Source organism: Aptenodytes forsteri, unplaced genomic scaffold, assembly GCF_000699145.1.
Source record: "Aptenodytes forsteri isolate BGI_AS27 unplaced genomic scaffold, ASM69914v1 Scaffold83, whole genome shotgun sequence".
NCBI lineage: Eukaryota > Metazoa > Chordata > Aves > Sphenisciformes > Spheniscidae > Aptenodytes > Aptenodytes forsteri.
The window spans coordinates 6,423,364-6,441,792 of NW_008795371.1; the positions used below are offsets into that span (position 1 = coordinate 6,423,364).

At 47.5% G+C, this 18,429-nt stretch overlaps 1 protein-coding gene across 1 annotated transcript in view; it reads left to right on the forward strand.

The window, feature by feature from the left end:
• IGDCC4 (immunoglobulin superfamily DCC subclass member 4) overlaps positions 1-18,429 on the forward strand; it is a 72,046-nt gene that overhangs the window by 47,725 nt on the left and 5,892 nt on the right. Inside the window, exons 12-19 of the mRNA XM_019472371.1 lie at positions 4,467-4,574; positions 5,355-5,538; positions 6,222-6,349; positions 7,296-7,466; positions 7,984-8,121; positions 8,626-8,731; positions 9,786-10,020; positions 17,183-17,347. Of these exons, the coding sequence (XP_019327916.1) occupies positions 4,467-4,574; positions 5,355-5,538; positions 6,222-6,349; positions 7,296-7,466; positions 7,984-8,121; positions 8,626-8,731; positions 9,786-10,020; positions 17,183-17,347 (1,235 nt within the window). The remainder of the gene's footprint in view (positions 1-4,466; positions 4,575-5,354; positions 5,539-6,221; positions 6,350-7,295; positions 7,467-7,983; positions 8,122-8,625; positions 8,732-9,785; positions 10,021-17,182; positions 17,348-18,429) is intronic.

Consider the following 18,429-nt stretch of genomic DNA (forward strand, 5'->3'; position numbering starts at 1 on the left):
AATTCACAGCATGCAAATTTTGGGTCAGTATTCTCTTCCACCACCCCCTAAGGGAAAAGGGATAGAAGAGTGAGTGTCCATGGCTGGAGAACAAGTCTGCACCACAGTCAGATGTGCCTGCCTGGCTAACTGCGCTTGCTGTTTCCCATGAGGAGTTATGTTTCTAACATCTGATCGTACCAATTAGTTGATTTGCCCATTGATACAGGATGGAGAGAGAGAAGAGAGTCATGGCAGATGCATCCTTGAAACAGGATTCTACTTCTTAGAGTTCTTCCATCCCCCACTTCATGCTTCATCCCTGTTACTGCCCAGTGAGCTGAGACTGCAGGGCGAGTGTTTCTTGTGCCGGTTCATCTTACACGTCTAGCATATATATTATGCGTGGTGTAAAGGTCAGGCTGCAGCACCTGGAAAGACAGTTTGTGTCATCGCTAAGTAGGTTTCCAGCTATGTTGCAGCCATCGTGCCACAGAAAGGGTGTTAACAGTTATGAGTTTCTCTGAAGAATTTAGGTCTGTAATTATTGCACTGAGGAAACCACATGTGAACATCATCACGCGCTGCACTAACCACTGGCAAGGCAGTTAGCAGAGGGACTCGGGAGTGGGCTGAATTGGTTCCAAATGCTCTGGCACGATGATGGTGAGAAGGCAGCTTGTTCTTCTGTAATTACTTCCTTAAATTTGGGCATCCGTCAAGCCCTAATGGTTTCCTTATGATTTGGCGGTTGTATATCGGCTATCATTGTGTCAGGAAGAGAGTCTCGGGTTTCTTCCAGCCGTGAATGTTCTCTTTTCTCCCCCTTGCACTGTTGAATGATGTGCTCTTGCACGCGTACGGTAAAGGGAAGGGGTCAGGAATCTGGCTGTGCTGAGAAAGGCAGGGGGTCTGGACATGAAACAAGGAGGAGTGGTTGGGATTTAGAAGGGTTTAGTTTTATGACAGGGAGCTACCCTGCGCAGGTACTTACATCTGCATTAGAGGTCTTGTAGGCAGAGTGGGTAGCAGTCTCAGGAAAGGTTGGCAGCCCTAACGTGATCTATGCTGCTGCACATTGGCTGATTGGGAATCAGCTGGGGGGATTTCTCAGCTCATGGATGTCTGCCTGGGAAGCACAACAGTGGAAACCTCTCCTAAGATCCCTCTGTAAAAACAAACGAACAAAATACCCAACACTGTCTCTTGGGAGTATCTCGACGTCAGGGTAAGGGGGCTGCATGTGGTGAACGGTGCTGTCTTGTGGGAGAGTGAGATTTGCGCAGGCTGGCCCATGGGAGGTGGGCTGTTGAAGAGGTGTCATGGCTGAAACTACAAATTGGGTCAAGAGCCTGAAGACATAAGGTGTCAGGAAATCCCAGGGTTAGGCACTGGGAATACAAGGCTGTAGCTCAGACACGGTTGCATACCGTCTCAGTGCAAACAAGGTCCGCGTTCCCCATTGGAGGCTACATACTGCTGCAGCACAGTCACTAAACGGCCCTTAGCTCCATGTCGCCGCAGTGTCAGTGAAGCCAACGGTCTGCCTCTTGTCTTGGTTTGAGGTGTGGCCTGAGAGATAAAACTCCTGTCCCGCTGCTTGTTCCTGCATAGCTTGATTTTGATTTCCTGATTTTCCCTGTTTTTTTTTTTTTTTCCAGGAGCACAACAGGGCAAGAGGGGAAGCACTTTGTGGGGAGACAGCTCCTTTCGAGGCATGCCTCAGACAGGGGTGGATGGGTGTGCCGAAAGCAGCTTTGGACAGAGCTTCTTGAGCACAGTTACTCTTTATTCACAGCGATAGCACAACTATTACACCAGCAAAGAGCCCTGCCCACATTTCTCTCCCCTAGTTTCCTGTAACATCAGGCTGTGTTTTACGCTGCAGTAAGGGTCCTTGTGCTGGTCTGGTGCAAGATTCTCGTTTTGTCTTCTCTTGCACTGGCTGGTCCTGCTACTAAAATGGTGCCAGCTTTGTCCACCACCTCTTCTTTATCCTGCAGGCTTCCTCATCTTTTGCCTTACCCTCAACATCTGGCTTCTTGACTTTGCCTTTGGTAATGTCCCAGCTACCTCTATTTGAGCTGTCTGAAATAAAAAAAGACTTTTCTCCCATGCTCGTGCTAACCTCTGGAGCAAACCATGTCTCCTTAGAGTGATATCGCTAATGACACACCTTGTATCTTGCCTGAGAGTTATGTGCTGAAATGCTGTGAGAGAGGTGGGCAGCTGTTCAAAGGCACATAAGAAATAACAGCAATTTCATGAGCCCACAAAATCAAAAGGAAGCTGTCCTGAATCACCAGGAGGGCTTTTCCCTGAGAAATTCTCATTCAGTTCCATCTACGTTCTAGCAGTTAGTCTCTGTAATGGTGTGCGACTACAAGGGCCGTAATTTACATGAAAAATAAAGGGTAAGGATCTGATCCTGTCTTTCACATTCCCATTCCTCTTGGAGTGATTCCTTGGAGATCAGGGTATTTTCCCACTTACAGAAAAGTATGGCGTATAGCATCTGGCCAACATGAACACCTTGAAAAACTGAATAAAACAATATAGTTAGCATATTGGATATATTACGCAGTCATCCAGATTAGTGATTTGAAATGATTTGGACGAGATTATTCTGCTTATATTTAATGTATGATGGAATGCAGTGAAATACATCTGTTTTCATGCTGCCTACTAGCTTCTTGACAGCTTGATAGAGCTTTATGTCTGCATGTTCTAAGAGCTTGAACATCTGGGCCTGTGTATAAAAATTGAAGCCAAGCCTCTGACTGAGAAATCCAAAATAACCCTATTTTCAGAATGTGAATTGCTTGATCTTGTAGTAGAGCTCCTCTGGCTTCACGTGTAACTGGCTGCTGTATTGATCTTACCCAGGGATGGAGATGGAGGACTTGTCCTTTCCTTCACTTCATTCTCCAACAGGAGCTGCCCACAGCTGCATCACATCTGTGAGCTCTTCCTCATCATTTTGGATCGCATCATCCACGATGAGCTCGTGTCCCAGTGAAGCCCAGCCAAATGCTCAGGCAGGAGGCGGAGTGTGTGTGCTGGCGAGAGACAGGCTGTGGGGTTCTTTGTTCCACGAAGCCCGTGGTCCCAGCTGTTTGGAAGTTGAGTGCCCTTTGGTCTCATCCCCCTTGTGTGGGTTTGAAATGTTTTCCTGTGGCTGGAGAGTGTGGAAATGCAGATTAGGCTGCCTTGGAGGCAGACAAAACTCTGTTTGCTTTTGGGATTCTTTCGGGGAGAAAAATGTGGCTGAACTGTTTTTATATTCTGAGCGTGAACATGTGTTGTGGAGCAGAGAAAGCCTTTGGTAATTGGTACCATTAGCCTCTGGGAGCTTAATCAGTGCAGTAATAATAAAATTGGCATCAATAAGAAAGGTTTTATTCTGCTTACGTTGTCTGGCAAAGAGAGCAGTGATCTATCAGGGCAGGGAATGAACAGGCACGTCCCAAATTAACAAACTTCATCAATGCGCTGCAGCCAAGGCAACCAAAGACAGTCTGGACTGCTCTCGCTGAGTTTCTGAATGGGCTGGCTGCTGAAGGGAGAAGCTGGCGAGTGTCTTACTTGAGAACTTTGTATCTTCCAAGTTGTTTCCTTGATTAAACATCTCCATTAAAAAAACCTCATATGCTACTTAACACAGCAGAGGAGTATTTCAGCTGATGAAAGGCTGGAGGAAAGAGGGAAGTGAATTTTGGACCAGGGCAGCACTGCTTGGAGACAGAGTGCAGTCCTGCAGCTCAGTTTGGGTCCAAGTGTGAGGTTCCCCATAGAGTGCATGGCTGTCTGATAGGAAGAGTGTGTCATGAGGACCCTCAGGTTCCTGTTGTGGGTTTTGTGTGCGCTGTTGCTTTTCTAATTGCAAATCAAGAAGCTCTGTTGTGGAGGCAAAATAGTCACCATACAACAAAAGCTGCCAGTGACTTAACAGGGCGCGTGAGGACTTGCTGGAAGGAAGATCCTCACAGCAATGAATAAATCAGAAAGGACTTTAGAAATGGGAGGTGCATTTTGGAGAGGAGAGGATGTCCTCACTCCTCAAGAATGAACAATGCAGTGCATCCACTTCCATGGGGGAGAGAGAGGAGTCATCATGCATAGGTTTCTTTAGGAGTTTGCAAGGGAGAAGGATGAGGAGATCCTGAGATGATGTGCTACAGGCCCTGACACTGGTTAACCCTTGGTGGCTGGGCCAAGTCCGTTTGTTGCGAATAATTTCTGTAAAAAGTGAGGGGAGAACTAGAGAGTAGCTGTGATGATACATGCACCAGTTACGAGACAGTATTTGAATGTGGAAAGCCTGTAAGTGGAAGGGGGGACTCCCTGCTGTATTTTAGCAAATACAACTCCGTTCAACCTACTTTCTTGGATAGTGAGAAAAGCTGGTCAGATCAAAGAAAACATGTCTAACTGGGGAGGGTTGGTAACAAAAATAACCCCAGACAAAACCTGATTGATTTTTCCAGCTCCTGGGAAACTCTATGAGCTGAAGCTGGTGGCATTCAATAAGCACGAAGATGGTTATGCAGCGGTTTGGAAGGGCAAAACAGAAAAGGCACCTGCAACAGCAGTAGGTGAGGAATGCCCTTCATTTGTTGTCTGTCTCTTCTGTTTGGCATGTGGCTTCAAAGGAAGGGTAGAGGTCAAGTTACAGAAGATAAACTTGAAGAAGGACAATACGAAAATGGGGAAGGTCCCAATATAAGGAAACTCCCTTTGACAGTCATTGCAAATTGCATTGGAGGAATTACCTTGGGAAGGAGAGAAAGGAGCAAAATATCCCCCTTCTCATTAGGGTTGTTCTTATACTGGGTGTGGATGGCCTTCACTATGTTCTCTTTGACCCCGTTAGTGGCTCGGGAATGGTCTTGGAAATGCCAAATAACCTGGGTTTCATCTCTTACGTTATAAAGATTCGAGAACGTGAATTAGAAGCATGCCAGGCTTTTTGCAGTATTGTAAAGAAAGTAAAAGCTCTGAAGACCTAGGCTCCATTCTCAGCTCTGCCAGTCTGTTGTGGGATTGTGAACAACCTGGGCTCCTCCTTGCCCTGGTGTGGGCCTGTCAGGTGGGTAGCCTTGAAGCTGGCCTCCTGTGCTCCACAGTAGTACACCACCACCTTGGTGCAGGGATCCTCATTGTGATCTTTCCCACACATGAGGAAAAGCGTGAACCGCCGCATGCACAGAAGGGCTAAGCCGGGCATAGGCTTACGCTGGAGGCCAGCATATTGGTGCAGGCTTCACAACCTAGGCCTGTCTTACTCTGTGTTTTCTGTGTCCGTGATGGCTGTCCCTTGCCTTACCGTCATGTACGTCTCCACATCTCTTTTCTCTTTTTGTCTTGCACCATAGATCCCCCTGTGCAGAAGGGTCCTCCGCTGCCTCCAGTCCAAGTCTATGCAGAGTCCAATAGCTCAACTTCCATATGGCTCAGATGGAAGAAACCTGACTTCACAACAGTGAAAATTGTCAACTACACCGTGCGCTTCAGCCCCTGGGGCCTGAAAAACGCCTCTCTTGTTACATACTACACAAGGTAAAGAGGGATGCTAAGAGTTCATCTGCCATGTATTGCTCGTGTCAGGAATAAACACAGGGCAGGAGGAACCTGCATGAAATTCCAGTACTGAGAAAAATCCTGGGTGTTTCACATGCTGTAAACGTCTGCCTTGGTCACAGATACATTCAGAACTGCTGAAATGTGGCACTGGGACTTGTCTATGACTTGAATACCAAGGGATCATTTACTGGCTGGTCTCTGCATCTTTTCTGCTCTGATTGGACCTTAGATGCTTGTTTCCCTGTTAATAACATAGTCGGGGCAATTACAGTCTCAAAGCATTTATAATTTGTGAGATGGTCCTCACAAGTTTGATTTAAAAATTGCTAGAGTTTAAGCAGTTACAATAATTTGGGGATGTATTTTAAATCTGGATTCCGGTGCAGGTTTTCAGCCTATAACCAGGCTGTGTTTTCAAGCTTTTTTCTGCAAGTACATCAGAAATGGTCCTGGAGGCTGGGAACCTAATTTCCTCTGTGTCTGGGAGCTGAGTGCTCTTGCATTCACATGACTGCAGGAGATGAAGCTTTAGGTGAAAAATCAAATACTGTATGAGTTAGGATAATCTCTTACAGTGTTCCTGGTAAGGTATCAAGGTGACAGTGGGTGGGAGAACCATCTAGTGTTCATGGCTTTGTGAATGTGTCCTCTTTTGGCAGCTCGGATGAAGACATTCTCATTAGTGGGTTGAAGCCCTACACCAGGTATGAGTTTGCCGTGCAGTCCAATGGTGTTGGCATCGATGGGCCCTTCGGCAGCGTGGTGGAACGGTTCACCCTTCCTGACCGTGAGCATTTGTGGGAATTGAATCCTGATTTCTCCTGGCTGTCCCTGAATCTCTATCAAATCCCTTGTAATGTGCCCCTGAGAGATGTGATCTCAGATCACCTCTAAACTATGATGCTCCAGAATACATGCTGAGAGCAGCTAAGTGTCCTGGTGGCTTTCCCAAGCCCATTAAAGGAGTGCTGCTTTGTAAACAGAGAGGAGCATATAAAGAGAATTGGGGCAATGATTGCTGTTACTGTGGGGTTGCCTCTGGGTTCAGAGAAGTCCTGCTTGTTAGAGAGAGCTGATAATGCATCGCTTAAGCGCTAGGTCCTCCCCAGTGCTGAATGTCACTGCCAGAACAAGAGTGCCTGGCCCAGCTTGATTTTCTAATAAGACCTCCACCTCTTAGCTTCAGGCCTGGTGAAGGCTGGGGGGCAGAGATGATCCCAGGAGCTGCAGTGGGTTAGCTCCTTTACTTTGTGACAGCTTCTCCAGTATTCAGCTTCACAGAGCAGCAGTGATGGCCTTTGGAGGTGTTGTGTGTCCTGCCCCTAGCTGGGACTAGTTGTGGTGCAAGCAGGGCTTTGGGGAAGATGGAGAAGAAAGCAATAAGGAGCGAGGGTGTGCTGGGAATATTCTCTCAAAGATGAGCAATGTTGCACAGCCTCAAACTGAGCTGCATGTCTTCGTCAGCGCTGTCACGTTTCCCTTGGCTGGTTGGCCATGATGCATAAATCCTGCCCTGTATTGGGCTCAGCAGCCTCCTCTCTGCACTCTCCACAGCTTGTTTGGATGAGGTGTCTGGCCACCCAGGTTGCCCGTCATTTCATGCTTGCAAACGTGGCTGTGGCACCACAGAGAAGGATTCAGAGAAGGCACAGAGCAGTTGTCATGCCCTGCAGGTTGAATGCTGTCCTTCTCTTTCCTGCTGTTCATGCTGGGTCTTCACTTGTCTCTGCCAGGTCCCTCGACTCCTCCATCTGACTTGCGGCTGCACCCGCTCAACCCCTACGCTGTCCAGGTGCACTGGTGCCCCCCTGCTGAGCCCAACGGCATCATTGTGGAGTACCTCATCCTGTATAACGCCAACAACACACAGCCTGATGACATGTGGACCTTGCTGACGCGAGAAGGTGAGCCTCCTCGAGGTACTGTAATACCTCACCAGGTCCTCCTCCTCCTGCTTTCTTCCCTGCCTACGGAGCCCTGGTTGGTCAGTCCTGCTACCCTGATTTTTGCCTCACTTTGAGCACGTACAAATAAACATTCAAAAGCTCATGCTGCCAGCTTTCTTGGAGCATATGCTGGGCCTTGCTCCTGGTCATATAGGAGAGTCCAGGGACATGACTACTGAGAGACATGAAATCATATGTGTGTAGGGCTGAAATAGCCATTATCATCCAGCAAACATCATGCAGATACAGGCTGGCAGCCAGTAATACCCAGGGGAACATATGCCAGCAACACCACGTGCTCTTTAAGCAGCAAGTTCATTAATACCGAAGAGGTGTATGAATTACCTCTTAGAGCTCATGACACCAAATCCCTCACTTCTGAGGGTCCAACAGAATTCCACTGCTGTTTTGCTGCAGCCTCTGAATACTCTTGAAACTGCACATTTGAAACCTCTTTTGACTTGCTTTTGATCAGGAAATATCTTCAGCACTGAAGTGCATGGCCTGGAAAGTGATACCAGATACTTCTTCAAGATGGGAGCAAAGACAGTCGTGGGATCTGGTCCCTATTCAAACGTTAAGGATGTGCATACCCTCCGGGAGAAGTTGTCTGGTACGAATTTGCCCTTTGTCCTGGTGCAGGAAGCGAGTTGCGTTGCTGAAGACCGCGATTTGTCAGCAGTGGCATTTCTGTTTGCCAAGCAATTGCCTGATGTCACCACGCAGGATGTGAGATATGACTGTGTGTAGGCCAGTGCAGAGGATCATGGCAGAATCCTCAGATGTGCAGCTCCACAGGCCTCAGGCAGCTCCAGAACCCATCCCACAGCTGAACTTCATCTCTCTTGCCCATCCTAGCTCCTATGGAAGGGCACATGCAACCTGCATCTTGCTGCCTTTCTGTTAGGCCTGTGTAGCATGAAATTAATGAATGTGCATAGGTGCCAATTTGCTTTAAGCTGCTCTAAATTGTCACTGCCAAGTAACCTTCTTCCTTTATGAGTATAGAGACATCACCTATTGGTTTTAGGGAAGCTGGTGCTTCTCTGAACATAAGACACTTTGTAGCTTCTTCCTGCTAGCAGCTGAAATGATGTATCTGTCCTTCCCCTACTAGATGTTCTGGATATCCACTCTGTCACGGGAATCATTGTGGGAGTCTGCCTGGGGCTGCTCTGCATACTCTTCTGCATGTGTGCAAGCTTCCGCAACAGCAAGCAGAGGTAGGTGTCACCTCGTCTTTGCAGGAGGTAAAGGAGGCTGGGTGGAAGAAGACAAAATACACTGTGAGCTGCTTCCCTGTGTTCAGCTGGGCTGTTTGGGATGCGGTGTATGACATCAGTTAATACAAAGATTGAGTCTTGGGAGTGCTAGCTGGCTAAGGAACATATTTAGTATAGTCTTTTCACTGACTTATTTTCTCAGTAGTTTCTCTTTAATTTGCATTGTTAAACCAACAGCGTTTTTTTCAGAGAAAGAAAGGAAAAAAAAAAACCAAAAACCAAGAAAAGGGAAAAACCACTATTTGCCAGATTATTACCTGTGTCTGTTAGTGTGGGCAGTATTTTGCTTCTGAGGTTGGACAGCTCTAAGGATGTTTGGAAAGGGTTTGTTAACTTCCAGTTGAGAAAATGATGAAAGACTTCCCAGTGAGTGACAGGCTGGTTTAAGGAGGATTGGACTCAGCCCAAAGCCCCCTGCTATCCAGGGGTCTGAATCCAGCCACAAGCATTTGGAAAGACCGTGATCGGAAACCAGCTTAGTTGTTGGGAAGAGCTTTGAGCTGGTGGCAGATCTCAAGACTAGGAGCAAGCAACTTCTGAAGCCTCATCCTAATGTGGCCACCAAACTTTTCTGTCCTGTTGCATCTCTTATCTGTAAAGCAGAGATGACAGGAGTGACACAACTCTCCATGGGCAGGGGTTAGAGAGCGCTTTCTCTAGTGCTGAGACTTGTGTTGCCTGCTGCCCTTGTGATCCACTGGCGAGCGGAGGGCTTTGCATCCAGCACCATGCTTTGTATGAGCTTTAGGATTAGTGAAGGTGGTGAAGTGATGCATCTCGGGGGAGGCTACTGCAGTGAAAGCTGTTACAGTAGGATGTGGATAGAGGATCCCCATCTTCAGGAGCGTCAGGGCAGGGGCTTGGGCCTGGTTGCGTCCACAAGGACAGGCTGAGTGGCCCAGAGGGGATCACTTTGTCTGGCAGTCCATGGCTGTTTGAGACAGAGGAAAGTGAGGCTCATGAGAGATGTCAGCTCTTGCTTATTTTCCCTCAGGGAGGCCCTGCCAGGCCTGGATTCCCAGGCAGCCAGCAACCACACTTACTACCACCGGAGCAGGCAAGGGGTGGCAGCTCCCAGTGCCACCTTGGACTCACATGAGCTAGAGTCCCTCATGTCCCCACTCCCGGAGGATGCACCTGTGCCCCTGGGGGACATCACAGAACTGACAGAAGTGCACAGCCTCATCCACACGAGCCTCCCTGAGGACATCATCCATGGGAAGAGGAAGGTAAGGACCCATGCACGTGGTGACTGGGCTCCCACCCTAGGCAAGAGCCTTTGTTTGGTGTGTCGCTGCTGGGAAGCCAGGGTCTGATCCTGTCCTGGCTCTACAAAGTGCTGGTAGTCTTGGCTGCAGGCTGGTGCTGGGCAGCCATGCATTTGCCTCTCTGTAAAACTGACTGGCTCAGTCTTGGCTGTCAGATCTAAGTTTGGGATCCCCGTGCCATCTACCACCCTTTTTCATCTCCTGGGACAGTGACCCCTCATCCCCAGAGAAGCAGCTGCCAAACTCACTGCTGCAGAAAGCTGCACTATTCCTGTTGCTGAGGCATATAGATGGTGTGAGAATGTGTGATGTCTAGAGTAGATGCTCTGCCTTCCAGGATATTTTTTTGCTTAGAGTAAAAGGAGCTTGTCCATAAATAGTGTGTTCACTGGAATACCCTTGAAGATACACAAGAGGTGAAATTGTATTTTATTTGTGAATCTTATTTTTTTTGAAGTAGTCTTTTCCTGCCCTGCTTGGTTTGCCTGACATTGCATTGTCTTTCATTCCTCCCTGCCCATTTCCTCTCTCAGTCTTGCCTGAAACATTTCATTCCATTAGGGAACCTTTAATTGGCCTAATTTAGTTAATCTGTTTATGTCTCTCTTTGTAGCCCAGGGAGAGCATGTAAACTAATTAGGAAGTTCAGTAAAACAAATGCATTGTGAGCGCATGGGATTTCACGTTTGCATCAACGATGTGCTTGTGTGTCACTGGAGGGAAGGTGAGTTCAGGATGCCTGGCTAACTGTGAGACCCGTCCTTGCTGCTCATGGCAGTGCAGGTATGGTCTTTTGGAAACGCGTCTTCTGCTGGCTTTAATAGTCCTGTGAGTTGAAGCCGTGCTTTTGGCCATCCCCAAGTGCTGTGGCAGATCAGCGTTCAGCTGAAGGAGAGGCAGTTTGCAGCCAAGCCGCATCTATGGATTTCGGTGGAATGTAGCTGCCTGTCTGGACCCAAGCCGAAGACTGTGAGGAATTTCCTACAGCTCTTTCTGTTAAATAAGGAACAAATGTTCTCAGTGATGGTGACTTACCCTGAGAACAGGTCGGTGTGGGAAGAAGTTCCCTCCCTTGGGAGGCCTTTCTGGGGGCAGCATATGCAGATTTCTCTTCCACAGCAGCAGTCCTGTCTGCAAAGGTTTACACAAAGATTTTAATGTGTGCAGAGCAGGGGCTGGAGAGGGCAGTGCCAAGGCCTGGTCGCTCGGGGCTTAGCCTGAGAGCTTGGGGCCCCCAGCGTCTGTTGCAGGGGCTGGCAGTGTCCAGCAGCAGAGTTATGTTCAGAGATCAGAGCTTCAGGGAGAGGGGCGATTCTGGCTGTAGTGTCTGCCTCCATAATTGGATGGGGAAAGGCCACTGAGAGTTAAATTCACTGAGGAAATTTGCCTGCAGAATAAAGAGCCTGTTTTTTTGATGGATGTGGATAGGGAAGCAAGGATCACTGAGGGGCAGCCACACAGCCCCCCGGAGAGCATTGTTGTCACCCGTGCGGACTGGTGAGGATGACCTGGCAGGTGAAGGAGAGCTGGAGTGGCAGCCGGGAGCAACAGGCTGTTGTTGCTGGGAGTGGGCACTGGAGGGAGATGTGCTCCCACGCAGGAGGCCCTGCTCCCTCCACTGCCCAGTTCCTCCTGGAAGTGCCACCTGAGCCAGCCCTGAGCACTGTTGCATCCTCTCTGTAGTGACATGTATAATCAAGGGTGAAAAGACTCAGACCAAAAACATCTTCATGCTGCAGTTGCCCAGAGGCCACGTGTCCGGATGGCCTGGATTTTACCTGGCTGGGCGGTCGAGGAGTTGGGCAGGTCTCATGATCGTGGCCAGACTGGTGCACACATGCCTGGTCCCCACAACAGATGTAAATCAGTCAGGTACAGTTGTGAATGTGTGCATCTCCCTGCTTGTAGGCAAAAAGCTACTAGGCAAGGCCCAGGAGTGTGTTGTAGGTTTCTTGGGTTGTCTTGTGTGCTGCAAATAGTTTTTTCCAGCAGCCATTTAAGCTAGGCTGCCAAAAACCCCCGGGGACCCTGCCTGGAACTGAGTGTTGCCGGGAGCTTTGTATCCTACAGTGACCAGCTGCCTTTGTTGCCTTCTCTTTTCTTTTCTCATGCTGTGTGTGGTTGGAGCTGTGAAAACCCATGGCAAGGAATGTGGTAGAGCCACAGGAAAGAGAAAATCCTTGTGGAAGGAAATTCCTGGTCCAGCCTGGGAAGGGGAAGCTCCCCAGGGTGCTCTGGGTTGGGTACTATCACTTGCAGTCCTAGTCAATAAAGAAAGGGAGTGAGAAATGTCTCAAGGATCCCTTTTATTTTTGTCATATCATGTCACCACAGAGCTCAGTATGTTGGCTGGGACAGACTCTTAGTCTGATGCTGCTGCCACTGTTGGGCAGGTTTGTATAGCTGTGATGCCAAGGAACTGGCAACTGCAGGCCTTTGTGACCTCCAGTTGCCTGCTTGCCTCTCCGTCCTCAAGTTACGCTCCTGAAATCTGTTTTGTGTTGGTTGCGTGGCACTTGCCATTAGCAGTGGCAGTGATAGCTGGCACTATAGCATGATTTCACATGCTGGCTCATTACTTAGCATTTCAGGGATTATTCTTTATTGTTTTTATTCTTGTGGCAGCCCGAGGTTCCAGTGGAGATGTGCAAACACAAAGAAGGGACTGTCCCCGTGCCATTAGCAGTCAGAAGTGAGTGAATGTCAGTTTGCAGGTGTGGGGACTGGAGGACAGTGAGACCAAGGGCAGGAAGACTTTAACAACACTGAGATTTGAACTGACTCCTGCAAAGAATTGTGGGCAAGGGTTTTGAGAAGTCCCCTTGGTCGTTTTCAAGTCAAGATCGCCAGTTCCTTCAAACGTAGGGCCGTGATTCCTCTTGAGTTACAAGTAATGCTGGGGGGGTGCAGGATGGTGCAAGTGGAAGGTGGGACAGGACAGTCTTTGTGCTGCTGGACAGCCCACCGGAGCCTCCTGGCCACCCTGCCCCTGCTTGCAGGACAGCAAGGTGCTACTGCAGCTGAGCTGTCAGCTCGGGGCCCCTCTGGATTGCTGACAGCTCCATTAGGCAGGAGTACACTCAGCCATTTAGCGGGCCCTTTTCCTTCCTTTCTGTGTGTTTCCCAGTGGTCACACAGAAGGATTTGTAAATACACTGTCAAGTGATTTTCCTCTCTTACTCTCTTCCCCTTTCAAGTGACCCCCAGACTGATGCCCTCAGTAGCCCATGTTATAAATGACACCGTAATGCACAGGCTGTGGTGATGCAGCTCTGTTTCCCCTGACAGATGGACTGAGGATGATAAAATGGCTCTACTCCAGACATCTCTGTCACTGCTGCTTTTGGGCCAAGCAATTTAGGGGGTGGGGGGAGAATGTTAAAAAGCATCTGCTTTCCATGGAAGACTTCAGCTTTTCATTGAATGAAGCCAAACCCAAGTGTTTTGGCTTGGAAATGTTTGCCGTTGTGCTTCGTTGGAGGTTCGTTGGAGCTGGAACCTTCCTTGCCTGCTGCCCTTGCTCCTTCCCTGTGGGCCTCTTCCCTGTGGGGACTACGTTTCTTATGAAGCATCCCCATGACTCAGAGAGCAAAAGCTGCAATGCATCAGGGAACTTGGATCTACCCAGGTTGTTTGTCATTTTCGTGTTGAAATTTTTCTGCGTGGAAAAAAAGTCCCAGTGTTCTCTGAAAAGTCTTAGATGAGAGCTGTGCTCCCATTGATAGCTAGCAGAGATTCTCCTTTATCTGGTGGGGGCGAGGTCTGTGTTATGTTGCATCTTGTTTAGAGGCGCAGCTGCGGGCAGGGATGCCTCTATGTTTGCATGACATGGAGCTTTCCCACTCCCACCGGCTGCTGTGGTGCAATGCCGTTCAGCAATGAATCCTTTCTCTCTGCTATGACACCCTTAAAAGCTGGGCACATCTGAAATGTCCCCAGCCTTGTTTTGCACAGGATTTCAAGCTAGTTTAAATGACCATCCTCATAAAACAGGGAAGGTTTCAAGATCAACATTTCCTACATGTTCATTCTCAGCTCATATATTTGCATGAAATCATTACTTGTCACTGAAAAGGTAACATGATCTAGGCACATTTTTACCAGTCGGAGTTTCTATAAAAAGGCTAAAATAAAAGGCTTGTTTGCTTTGATAAGGATTTAGCTGTAATGGAAACACCTTTTATTGGAAGATGTTTTTATTAGTTTTCATTCTTGTGTTTCCAGTGAACTGACAAAGGGATTTGTCCCTCTTTAAATTAGTATTAGACTGACACTCCTTGCTTTCGTTATTCTGTTGTAAACACAAGAGAACATTTCCTTGTCTTCCTTCAGCCATTCACTAGCCCCCCTCGAGCAGAAAGAAATAGTACCGTTTATTACACCAAAAGATACTGCTAAAAAAGCAGAGAAGCTTTCAGGCACACAAGACCTTCGTCAGGTCTGTGATGAAAACAGACCTAGAGTTAATTGCCGCTGCCCAACCTTAGAGACTAAGCCCCAAGAGGGATTTTTTTTTTTTTTCCCTCTCAAACATAATGTGCTTGAACAACATGTGGGATATAGGCTATGTTGTGTGGCTGATGGTTTTTTCTGTTTGTTGAAAGTTGCAAACTGGTACAAAACAAGTTTGTTCTTCGTTGCAGCCAATTTCAGCCAGAGCTGAACAGGCTGTTCCCAGAGTCATCAAAACCTATGTAAACATGGCAGATTGACATTTCCGCTAACAGATGGTCCATTGGGGATTGCAGTAGAGCTGCCTGTTTCTTTCCACGTTTTTTGGTATTCACAGGATGCCTGCAAGAAGGTTTTCAAGTTTGCTCTCTGTGTGTGTATGCGTATGATGCTCAGATCTTTCTGATGGCAAATACGCATGTAAGCATCTATAATAGGACACACATTTGTGTGCGTGTGTGCATATTTGTGTAGGTTCAATGCTGAAATTTCCAGGCAGTATTTGCTCAGTAACGTATGTTCCTTGGAAAAGGCACAGAAGCCATCAGTCAGCGATGTAGCTGCAGAAAGCCTTTCAGATGGCAGCAGAAGCAAATTGAATACGTTCCTTGAGTACTCGCATTTAGTGATATTCCTTATTGCGAGCTGTGTGTGATCGCTTGGTTGATTTCTTGCTATTAAAGTGTAGTTTAATGATTGTCCACTTAGAAAGGGAGCAACTGGGGAATGCTCTTGGCCTAGAATATGTTGTTGAGGATTGCAGAGAGGGGAATGGCAAAGACACTGCCTCCAGCATCCACTTCTAAATTAGTGAATGCTTGATACCCACAGCGCTGGGTTTGGACATCACTGTTCTGCAGGGTGCTGTCACATAAATGAGGCCCTTTACTACTTGTTTTCTTAAGGTTTGATCCTGAGGCAGTGGCTGAGCTCCTATGACTTGGGGTTGGTGCTGGGATGTAACGCTGCTCTGCCTCCTGCAAGGTGTTGAGCCCCTTGAGTCAGGGTGGACAGTGAGTGCTCAGGAAAGGCTCAGGGAGCCCTTCAGCGCATACATGAGCTCTTTAATGTGCCTTCTGCCAGCACCGACAGCACGAGGTAGCATTTGCTTCTTGCTAAATAGCTGACTTACGAATGCCTGGCTCACATACAACATCTGGTCATGTATTTCTACCTAATTTCCAGCCAGATGGACCAAGGCACGAGGAGGTCAAATGACTCACACAAGGTCAGGCTGATGTCAGAAATCTCCTTGCCATCTCGGCTGGACTCGTGCTACGTTGACTGTTGTTGGAATAGATCTGGCCTGTGTAAGTAGCATCCACATATGCAGAGCAGAAACCTGGGTTTCTCCTGCCTGACAGTGAGCAATAGGTAGTTAGTGGGTTTCAGTAGATGTACTGTATATCTTCACCCTACACAGCCATCATGCTCACACCACCAGTATTCTGTATGCGTATGCGCACGTGCACACTCGCAGTTGTGTCAGGTCAAGATTTTCTCTTCACTTCAGTCTTGCGTTGGCCTCTCACTTCTATCCAGGCAATGTGTAACATCTGTGAAACGAGCCCAGAGATAACTGGCTCATGTGGTCCTTAAATCTGAGCGCACATGTGTGTGTGTATATATGTGTATGTATGTGAGTCAGTAGCAAGGCTGAGCTCAGGTATATGCAGGACAGCCCAATAAAATCAAAAGCTGGAAAGAAAATACTTTTCTGCCTGTGAACTAATAGTCTGAGCTGTTAAATAACTTCAGCTCTTAAAGGCACACATTTCCCATACATAGAGGTGTGCATTCAACAGTTTATTGCAAGGGGAAGCTGAGAGAACCCAGAACAAATTGCGTTCAGCCCATATAATTTAATTAGATCTACAAACAAGGTAACACTGGTTGCCCAGGGGATTTAAAGCTGAGCTAAGAATTGCTTGGTGGTCTGTTGCAAAAAAAAAAAAAAAAAAGAAAAGAATTAAAAAAAAAATAAAGCCCCCAGTTTTGTGCCTCTGTGTTGATGGGAAATGGCAGAGTGTTTACCCAAGCCGTGGCTTAGAGCAGGAAATCTGTCTGCACCGCAGAGCGAGCAGTTTAGCATTGTCTTCAGCTCTTACTGGAGCACACGTGCCAGTGCACACAGGTGAGGGTCCTTCTCCATGCTGCAGAGCATCGCTTGTGCCAAAGCAAATACTGTAATCGTTCAGCTCCAGATTTCTACCGTCCTTGTTCCTTTCCAGCTTTGCCGTATTTTTCAGTAGGCTCATAATGCTCTGGGCTGTTCGCAGCTTTGCAGGGAGTTGATTTCAGTGGACCTTTAAATGATTGCTTGTGCCATGATGTACCTGTTGGCCTCAAAATTTGAGAATCAGTGGAAGGCCCCTTATGCAACCAGTTGTGAACCATCTGGCAACTTTTATCCACTTGCTCTGCATCAGACCATGTAACAGAGCAATAAAGCCTGTTCTAATGCGGCGACTGTGTGAGTCCATTGCAGCGAGCATTTTTATTTTGATGCCATCAGAAGTATTCTGCACATTTAACTTGTGTCTTCTAACACCATGGTATTTTCCCAGCTTGCACTTTCCTTTTTCAAGCTGCTTCTCATTTCAGGTTTATGAGGATAAGAATCTGTATCTGTGATAATTGGATCTTTTCTCCTCCCACTTTTCTTCTGCAGTCTTCATGGAATAAATCAGCCAACCAGCCCTGGACAAACAGCATAGCCAGATACGGGGACACTATCACAAAAGAGCCTCTCTCTGCTGTGAACGGATCACTGAAGCTCCCTTCCAGCGCAGGACAGAAGCTTTTGTTACAAGCTCTGGTTTACGATGCCATGATGGTGTGTGTCTTTGGTCCTTTATTGACTTGTGTATTCTGACGTGTTTTTTCCATTTCTGTTCCCCATCTCCCTTTCTCCGTTTTGCAGCACAGGAGAAAACGTTTTCTTCTCTGAGCTAGCTTTAGCTGGCTGATCATGGGCTTTACTTTTTTTCCTGGGTATAGGAGTGTATGCCAGCAAGACTGATGGAATTTGAGTAAAAGCTGTTTGGTTTTTCCAAGCATCGCTCAAAGCTTCAGGTCTCCCCTGATCTTCTGTCTTGACTCCAGCCAGCCCTTGAGGGCCTATGCTGTGGGCTTGTTCTTTTGGTGATGGTCAAGTAGGGTCAGACAGCTCGGTTGTCAGCAGGGTTGTGGCAGTCTCGGTTCCAGAGGACCCGGAGCCAGGCACCAGCAGTCTGCATTGAGTCTTTGCTGTGGCCATGCAGCAAGCAGCCTGCTGAATGAGTTAGGAGCTGCAATGCTCAGCACAGTCATTAAGATCTATAGTGTGCTCGCCTGAAGGAGGAATTGCATTTTTGCCTGTAAAAGGAGTCAAAGATCAAGAGTTGAAACTCCTTCTCCAGACAGGGTAGAGCAATTTCCACTGCACTTGTCGTCTTTATGTGGGTGCATAGATTGGGAGGAAATCCTGTTTCTGATATTGCTTCATTGGAATAAATATGCACTCCTGCGTTTGGGAGAGTTTGTATAAGGATCGTGATGTCTGTGCCACAGTCTCAGCAAAGCAAGCTGACACCTGCTCAGAATGACTCTGTACCAGAAGATTTCTTTGGTTATTGCTTTAAAAAGTTCACCCCCACCCTCCACCCCAGCAAATACTTCTAAGTAACCTACCTATGTTTCCTTCCTAGATGGTAGTGTAAAAATCAATTATACACAGGATGTAATTAACGTTGTGGATAGAGTTAAGACAATGTTTTAAAACCCAACTACAGGGCACTGTTTACAGCACAGCTTATCCATCAGAGTTTTGTCAACAAAAGGAGAAAAGTGTTAAAATATGTAAATGATGCACAAAGTTGGCTTCAACAGAAAGCGCAAATTACACGTGGGATATCACTTCCATACTTTGAATTGTCT